Source organism: Gymnoscopelus microlampas (assembly GCF_963454915.1).
Source record: "Gymnoscopelus microlampas genome assembly, chromosome: 3".
In the NCBI taxonomy this organism is placed as follows: Eukaryota; Metazoa; Chordata; class Actinopteri; order Myctophiformes; family Myctophidae; genus Gymnoscopelus; species Gymnoscopelus microlampas.
The window spans coordinates 32,880,812-32,890,592 of NC_139940.1; the positions used below are offsets into that span (position 1 = coordinate 32,880,812).

General features: G+C 42.4%; 1 protein-coding gene across 2 annotated transcripts in view; it reads left to right on the forward strand.

The window, feature by feature from the left end:
* The first annotated feature begins 407 nt into the window (after positions 1-407).
* triob (trio Rho guanine nucleotide exchange factor b) overlaps positions 408-9,781 on the forward strand; it is a 154,961-nt gene continuing 145,587 nt past the window's right edge. For both annotated transcript variants that reach the window (XM_084053314.1, XM_084053316.1), the window contains exon 1: positions 408-657. In XM_084053314.1, coding sequence (XP_083909440.1) covers positions 588-657 — 70 coding nt within the window. In that variant the 5' untranslated portion in view covers positions 408-587. The remainder of the gene's footprint in view (positions 658-9,781) is intronic.

A 9,781-nucleotide genomic window follows, 5' to 3' on the forward strand; every position in this document is an offset into this window, starting at 1 on the left:
CTGTGTATGAACCTATCGATCAACACTTTTAATTGCCTTCTCAAATTCAAAACACGTTAAATCATTATTTATTGTATTTTATTATACATTTCAGGCGGCCTATTGATGATACAGATGCAGAGCGGGCTACTCGCACCACATCAGCATGGCTGTGACGTTGAGAGGGGCTGTGTCGCACAATGCACCAAACCCAAAACGGAATCCCAGGATATCCCCCTCACACACCCCCCACCATCACCTCCCTTTGAAAAGGAATAGCCCACCTCCTCCTTCCTCCTCCTCCTCCTCCTCCTCCTTCTCTCGCCATCACTCCCCCTCACGTCCCCACTCGGGAGGAGCGCCCGCCGATCGGTCGTAAGATTTTTTTCTCTCGTCGGGGCCAAAATGGAGGTTTCTTCTCGTTTATTGAGGGGAGAACAACGTATTGTTGCATTGCGTGCTGCTGTGATGATGATAACACAGTAGAGACTAATATAGACGCCGCTTCAATGAAAGACCGTTGCCATTCTTCCCATTGACTGACACAACGAAACCGTTGGGGATTTCTTCTTCTCAGTGGATATAATTTACTGTGATTGCAGGCAGCGATGAGCGCAGGAGAGGGTCTGGATGAGGCTGCGAAGGACGCCGCAGACATAGCGGCGTTTTTCAAATCCGGTAAGAAAGATAAAAGTCACGATGATGAGATGAAACCATCGCTGTGTTGGTTGTGAGCTGCCTGCCACATTATGTGGGCAGCTCACAACGACCACACCGACGGTTTTACATTGTTGTCAAGATGATCACCAACGGATGTGTATTGTGGTGGATGCATATAGGTGCCTCCCCGATTATTACACTACACTGAAATCATTTAACACTGAGAGTGTGCGAATGGAACCAAATAACGGTCCATTTGTTTCCATCTATTCTCTACACTCTGGGAGTAACAAATGGGTTTGATTTGGTTCGTATGCAGCGTCTACTGTGACGGATACAGGATAGGTGGGCACTATAGGGACATCTGGGCACCTCGATGTAAAATTGTCTATTTTGTCCAAAATGTTAAAGAATAAAAGTAATGTAAAGTATGCATGATGTGAACTTGTATAGCACATCATTATCAGACTTAATTGCATCCTTCAACTTATTGTTTATGCCCCAAAATGAAAATGACTGGATATACAGGTTTGGTTTTATAGCAATTGTAGAAATGTTAGACCTTAATTGTCGAATGTTTAAGAATGTTCTAATAATGTATACTTTACTTTACTTAAAATAATTTTCCAAATATATATATATATATTTTAACATTTTGGTCAAAATAACCAATTTTACATCGAGGTGCCCAGATGTCCCTATAGTGTCCACCTATCCTGTTACCTCTGTGACAACCGTCCAAATAAAACGTCCCCGATGTCGTTTTGACAATGACACATTTGGATTGCCATGGGTGATGGTGTAATGTTGAAGTCTCCCCCAAAGCATATAGTGTAGCTATATAGGCTACGTATCTCATCAACCTATACGTCACGAACCCAGCTGGACGGTCTGGACCTGCGAGCCGAACACTTTGTTCCTTTAAACTGAATCGATTGGAGAATTCATTGCATGAAACGCCAGCAGTATTATTGTATGTAGGTTTCATATCTGATGCTCACAGATAGAGGCCAGGCCATCATCATCATCATCAGCACATGATGTGGGTAATAATAGCACATGCCTTTCTCTTAATATGATGGCATCATCACAATAACAAATAGCTACACCATTCTCTCTTGCCAAACATAAACACAAGGTAGTCCATTATGTCCTACTACACACCACTCCAGAATGTGACTCAGGTCCAGCTAATGATGCAGATCAAATATATATAATGATAGCAAATTAAATAGATGGCAAATTAAAGATGAAGATCAGCTTTGTTTTAAGTACTCTAATAACTATTGTAGCTCATTGTTGGTTGGTACTTCACTGCGCATTTCCTTGCCAAACCAAAAACAGATTAATTTAGGTTAAGAGTCGCAAGCGCATGCTTTAGCTTAGCCTTATCTGATGCACATTATCAGGTCATAAGCAGCCTACAAGGACAGCTTAAGACACAGTTGAGCACTCTGGTTTGGGAAGAAGAGGTCTCAATAATGTGTGGGACCACCACCACTGTGATGCACACCAGAGTAGACCAGAAGAAGCAGGCAGCTGTCCCTCAGCTGTTTGTCTTTTGACACCTGGTGCCTGAGGGTCTGCTACTCACAGTCTGCACTGATGATCTCATGTGGAGGAACACACACACACACGCACACGCACACGCACACGCGCACACGCACACACACACACACACACACACACACACACACACACACACACACACACACACACACACACACACACACTCACATGCATTCCACACGCACACGCATACTCACACTTAATACATGTTTAATTAAACAAAAAAACACATATTTTACTGTAGAAATTGCCTCTGCTCTCAGACGGTTAGGAATGTTGTCAAAATGTATTGTATTCAAAATGCTACAGTCTCTGTGATGGTTGGTTGGGTGTGTGCCAGTTTATTTTCCTATAGCTGCTTTATATCAGGCTGGAAAGTTGGCACACAGTGAAGTTGGATTTCTTGAATGTTTATATAGCGGCAAACGCAGCTCATACAGTATTCATGGTGAAGACAGAAATAGGTTAGGCTGCAGGAAACTTTTATAAGATATTATGAAGAAAAAGCAATAAGAAAATGCTGTTTTTTACACTTAGCACATATAGCTGATGGCCTAGTGTTGACGACATTTTGCTCATGTGGTCAAACGTACACATTCTCTTCATCATTTCATCAACTTCGACTTCATTGTCACATCACAGGTTTAGAGGTGTAAAGAAAAATGGGTAAAACATTTCCGTACAAGCTACCATCATCGCTGTTTTCAGGAAAGAGAAGAAGAATAGAGACAGAAAGTAATAACAAGAAAAACAGGTCAGATATTCCAAATATTCCTGATATGAGTAGAGTAAAATATGTGCATACATAATGTCAATTGAGCTTAATTCCATCCATGTCATCCATCAGTCCAAACATAGCCTGCATGACTTTTCTAACAGCCATTTGATTGATTGAATACTTTATTAGTCAGAAATGTAAAAAGCACAGACATTTAGGCTATAAGGATAACACAAAAAAGTCCTGTGAACTTGTTTACTTGCCATCTTTCCATTAGTAGCTAGTCAGGAGGAAGTGAGTTATAACAGGATTTTTGTATCTCATCCATTTCAATGCATTTCATTATATATCAAGATATATAGATCTATTGCTTCCATTCAACTATGCACTATTAACCATTCATTCGCTCATCCATTCAATCAGTCATTCAGTTACTTATTCTCTATACACACTAAATAAGTGTTATTATATCCATTTGCAACTCCAAGAGTGTCTCAGTGTCTTTAATGAACAGGATTTTACTGTGTAGGAGTTGTAAACGCGGCCACCTCACTCTCTTTAACCCCTCCAGCAGGCTACCTAATTGCTGCTGGTTTGTCAAGTGTTGAAGTCTTCGCTCACAGCTGCTCAGCTATGTTGCTTCCAAACCGTTAAGTGTGTGTGTGTGTGTGTGTGTGTGTGTGTGCGTGCGTGCGTGTGTGCGTGCGTGCGTGCGTGCGTGCGTGCGTGCGTGCGTGTGGGTGCACTGTAGTGCTCTAATTACTAACTGAAGTTCAGAGACCAAAAGAATCCCTTGGTAAAATACTACAAATGACTGATTGGCTGGTTGGGTGGCTGTGAGGATGGGTGGCTGGCTGACAGATTGCCATTCTGTCTAAATTCTGACCAGCTAATGAACCGACTGACTGACTGACTGACTGACTTAATGCTGCCTGGTTGGATGAGGTTTTGGATGCATCACTGTGTAACGAGGTGGCTGTCATGGGGGAGCTTGTTAGTTAATCGAAAGATGAATTAATGGACACCTGAGTGACTGATATCGTAACTTGTATACTAACTGAACTGCCTTTTAAATAGAGCCAGGCTCAATCACACAGGTGGGTGCTGAAGATTACAGCAGGGGTGGTTTAAGCTGAGATCAAGGTCATTAGGCTCCACCCCTCAGGACACTAAATGGAAAAGAAAAGAACAGCACACTAGTTAGCAAAACATCTTTCAGATTAATGCAAAACTTGGACCCGTAACAATCCCACGAGGCAGTCTGTCCATATTAGCTCCTGAAAATGCCTCTCCTCTCGTCTTGATTAATCTCAGGAGGATCGCTGATGTGAACAGATGGCACTCCATCTTTGCGTCCCACACTGTTGCCGTGGAGCACAGTTCGTCCACTGAGTCACACTCCCTGGTTGCTCATGCTGTGGCTTTTAAAGGCCCGATTCGAAAATTATCATCCAGAAATCGTACCACGTGAAATTGAGATGCACTCGTAAGCATTCTTGGCAACTCTCAGACTTGGATATGGGAAATAAGACGGAATGAAACACATTCCTTCCAACATAATTCAAAGTTTGAACATGTTTTACTTCTTCTCACTCTTTTCCTGAGTGAGGCCTCATAGCTCAATGGTATCCTGCTGACTGCTACTGAGAGCCCACACACAGCATGATACCACGTCACTGGGAGAATCTTTAATGGGACATGAGGAAAGTGGCAGTAAATTATTGGGGAATTCTGGATCAGTTGAGGCAAACTGAGTCGGCACCACTTGACTATTTCTAAGTTAGAAGTTTATTGCATGAATTCATATCATATGATATACTGTACATCAGACACTGACGATAGTGGCCGAGCAGTTCTCTGCCGTTGGCACACAACCATATACATACCGGTAGATAGGTTGAACCTCACATCATAGTCTCAAGCTGTACTAATTACAAAAGGTACAATAGGTAATACCAGGTTCAGCATCAAGTGGCATCTCCAGTCTAAAATATTCAGATTGTCAGAACATCATAAAAACAAAGGATGCATGACACCTTCACGTCACATGTCAGTCTAATATGATTGGAAAGATGAATGAAAAAGTTATTTGACAGAACTATTTTCAGTGGATTATTTCACCAAGATCTGAAAACTGGAAGTAACCATGGGGGGTGTTTCGGTTTTATGCAGTCTTTCTGCCTTTGCACGACTCTGAAAGTGAATAGATGAAACATTTCTGAGCAGCATTCTATACTCCTGCATCCTGTAATAAGCTGGTGCAGTAGTACGGCTGTTTTCTTCTATTCATAGCATACCACACTACAGCCACTAGCTTCATATGACCTAAATCGTCAGGTAATAATCACATTTCACCCTAGAATAAAATACATGTATGAGTTAATTTGCTTTTAATCGCCTATCTTTAAATGCATTACATGTTTAGATCAAACATGAGCATGGACATGGAAACATGGTCTTGACTAAAAATAAAATTTTAACTACCCCATCATAAACAACAATTCATGGACAGCTTGAACTTTTAATGCAGTCACAGGGCCCATTACGAGGTATATACAGTGCTATTTTGTGGGGCAATGCTACCTACCAGAAAGAACTGTGCTGTGAATCGTGATTGATGTAAAAGCAAGAGTACCTTTGGCAGCATATAGTATTAAATAACTGTGAAGACAACTTGTCTGCATAGGAGAGGCAGAGTTCATTCATAAGAGCATCGGTCATAAGATACTGGTCTGGTCATCAGTCATACCACCCGTGGCTTAGCCGGGCATTGGTTTCCTACAAAGATCTAGTGTTTACTATGTGAAAGTGGCTTCTATTCCTGTCCAGTCTCCAATATCGCAGACAGGCGCCTCGAGCTCCTATATACGTTTATGGGTGTTTTGGCAGTCTGCAATGTTAAATAATTGTGTTTTTCTACCAGGAGAATAACTGATGGGCAGGAATGTATGTTATTAAATTACTGTGCCCATTCATATTGTGGTTCTGTCTTAAGAGGAATAGAAGGTTTACCGAGTGCTGGGCTGCATGTGTGTTAGCATGAATGTGCAAGATCCATTTAGAGTGAATGCAAAATATATAATGTGAAAAATACATCTTTCTTTTTACTATGATAGAAATGGGTCATACATGTGTGTTACATACATATATACATTTTAATCATATTGAATGGCCTGAGTCTGATCAATGAAGCTTGCATTACAGCAGTTTTAGTATTGACCAGCACAGCGAGTCTTTGAGCTCAAAGTGAACCCAGTACCCTGTGCCCATGTAGGCAGGCATGGGAGCACAGTCACAGAGAGGGGAGGATGCTGTATTATCGTCTAACACGGTAATAGTTAGCCAAGCATTATGACCTAACATTATCTCTAGGTTACCCAAGCAGAAACACAGGTCTTACATAATCACATGAAGGAGGAGAGGACTGAAACAGCACATGCTCTAAGGACACCTATGATGTATGGCAACAATACCATTGTTGTTGCAGTGTTGATGAAACGCGGAGATGAGACATTAACAAAGGAAGAGTGAAGAACAGCAAGAGACAGATAAACTATGATATCGGAGATACCTTTTTCAAAGATAGTCGGCTAGCAAGATAGCAGAAGAAGTCAGAGAGAGAGAGAGAGAGAGAGAGAGAGAGAGAGAGAGAGAGAGAGAGAGGACATGACATAGATGGAGCAACAAACAGCCCTTCAAATTACAGAGCTGAGGCTTGGGTGGAGTGCACCCTGCATAATGCACCCTACTCTATGAGGACGACGAAACCTTACTGCTATATCCATGGACGGCCTAATTGCCAGTTGGTCAGAGTTACAGAATATAAGCCCAGATTGGCACTGCACGCACTGTTAAAATGGCCTGTGCCCGTATGTACAGCACAGGAACTGAGAACTAAAGAAAAACGTTTTTCTTTAGTTCTCTTTTTTTTTGTATATATGAAAGTGGATAGTCCACCTTGAATTACATTTTTCCATAGACAATAGACCATAGTAATGTCAATGTTTGTTTAATTATACCACAACATAATAGCACAATCACATCAGAACACACACACACACACACACACACACACACACACAGACACACGCACGCACACACGCTCACGCACACACACGCACGCACACACACACACACGCACGCACGCACGCACGCACGCATGCACGTACACACAGAGAGAGAGAGATTGGTACCAAGTAACTAGGATAGCCAGCAGCCATAATCATACAACAAACTTAAGATCTATCTACAAGTAAACAACATACTGTTCATACTACAGTATCTAAATCATCTACCGTATATATCTACTGAAGACAATCACAAGGGAAGGACTTTATTGAAGGCTCTTTCACTGACTGACAGAACTGATCAATCTCACCAGTGACTCTTGACCTTTTGGGCATTCTCACAGACTCTGGGTAGATAGCGTGAGAGAAAGAAAACACTACACCAAAATATTGATCATTTATTTGCTCTAATTTACATTTTAGGCATACTACAGTAGCTAATGCTCTGAGTGACTTACAACATTACAGTATAATTGTTTGTAAATATACTTATGTCTGCTTCATTTAGTTGAGCTATAATGAGATGAATGTATTTTCTACTCAGGGAGTAAATAAATAATTTAAAAAGACAATTCGGTTTCCAGTGATCGGTCCCAAAAATCCTGATTGGGGCCGCACTAAATACTGTCTTTGGCCACTGGTGGAAATGACCACATTAATAGGCATCTTTCCATCCCAGAGATCCTTTTCTACTATAAAACTGGACAGTGAATAATATAAGGGTATTTCTTGCTAACGCATGTCAGTGAACAATGTTTTGACCTACTACTGATAGTCAGGTGATAAACAGCTGCTGAAAATGACCACGCTGTGTCAGTCAGTGTGGTTGGAAAGGGAACAGATGGACACACCACCATACATACTAAGGATATTGACTTGTAGCCTGATGGTCAATAACCAGGAATTCCAATAGGCTGGTAATGTGTCTGTATGGATAGTAAGTGTAGCCTGGGGGACAGCTTCATTACCACACACACACACACACACACACACACACACACACACACACACACACACACACACACACACACACACACACACACACACACACACACACACACACACACACACACACACACACACACACACACACACACACACACACAGAGGTATAAATCACCAACCTCCCACCCTCGTCGCCCCGGGCCATGGAAGCACAGTAGAGGGGGATGGAAGGATGGAGTGAGGGAAGGAGGGAGGGATGGATGGATGGATGGATGGATGGATGGGACGATTGCAGGTCATAAAAATGGGTTGTGGGCTGGTCCGCGTGCCTCCTTCAAATCTGATAAAGAGAATCCCCTATCACTCCACCGCACACGCCCACTCTCTCCCTTTTTCATCACCACCTCCCACTCTTTTCCCTGCAAGAAAGTAGAAATAAAAACATGAGCGGAGCTGAGGTACTATGCTCATCTGCTTGTCATCCCCTCTCACATTCATGACATAAAACAGAAACGGTTAAAATAAGTTATTAGAGCTAAACAGAGTTCGTAAGTTAGGAAATCCTAATCTCTCAATAAACACCGGGAACCAGTGTCTCACGCTGTTCTCCTCTCGTCTCCCCATCTCTCCCTCTCCCTACTACTTAAAACACAGCCCACACATCTGGATCTAGTACCTGAAGCCGTAGGCCTCCCAGGATGCTCTGTATTCCTTTAAAGACTAGCTATTCGGAACAGCAGTCACAGACACATGCAGCCATGGCCCCCAGGGGCTCCAACACACACACACACACACACACACACACACACACACACACACACACACACACACACACACACACACACACACACACACACACACACACACACACACACACACACACACACACACACACACACACACACACACAGCTCTTTGAGGTTGCATAAGAACGTCCTAGGCCTGTCTGTCTGTCTCTCTTTATGCTTCTCTTTGGATCAGTTGCTCTGCCGCATGGCGGACTGTCATCGAGGGGTAACGAGGAATGCAGGCACTAATTTGTTGCTAACGACATACCCATAGCCTTATTTAATCGCAAAGACAACGAGAAAATAGCATTTGATCAACACTTTAATTGAATGAATAGATTTACATTAATGTCTACAAGGAACTGCCCTCAGTGCCCTGGTGCACAAAACGGCAGAGTCTCTCTCTGTGATTTCCCTGCGGAGTAGGCTGAAAATGAAAACATGCCATTTCGCTGCCATTCTGTGAGTTGTCAGCGGCCGTGTTTTCTGCTCTGTGTTTTCTTTACACCCAGATAAACTCCATTGCCTCCTCCTCAGCCGTGGATCTAACCAAACCATCCACAGTAACTGTTTGGTGGGTTTGCTGAGTTTCCTCTAGGTTGGACATGAGTTCCTTTCCTTTACCACTTAAGCCCTTTATATTTTGTCGTATGGTATGACAAATAGCTAAAATAGCTATTTTAGCAAATGTTTAGAAAAAAAAACGTTTTAAAACTGATTGATCATCTGCCGTATTAGACATAGAGGTACGGATTTAGCCTGGGGAAGGGTTATATGGCAGCTGACCAGCGTGTGCGTGTGCTTATCACCCTCTGTGTACTTTTATCACCGCCCTCTCCCAGGGAAAATAAAGGCACATGTGTGATAATAATATAGGGGTCTTATATGTGGTTTGTAGCACTGAGGTGCTTTAGTGTTTGAATTCTCTCTCAATCTTTGTTTAGGGAACATATGGAGCACACGGATTACTCTACCAACATTAAGAAAGGCTTGCTGTGGGGTTGATGCATTTGCCTTTGATGACACCAAATTCATACAGTATGTTGGCCAATATG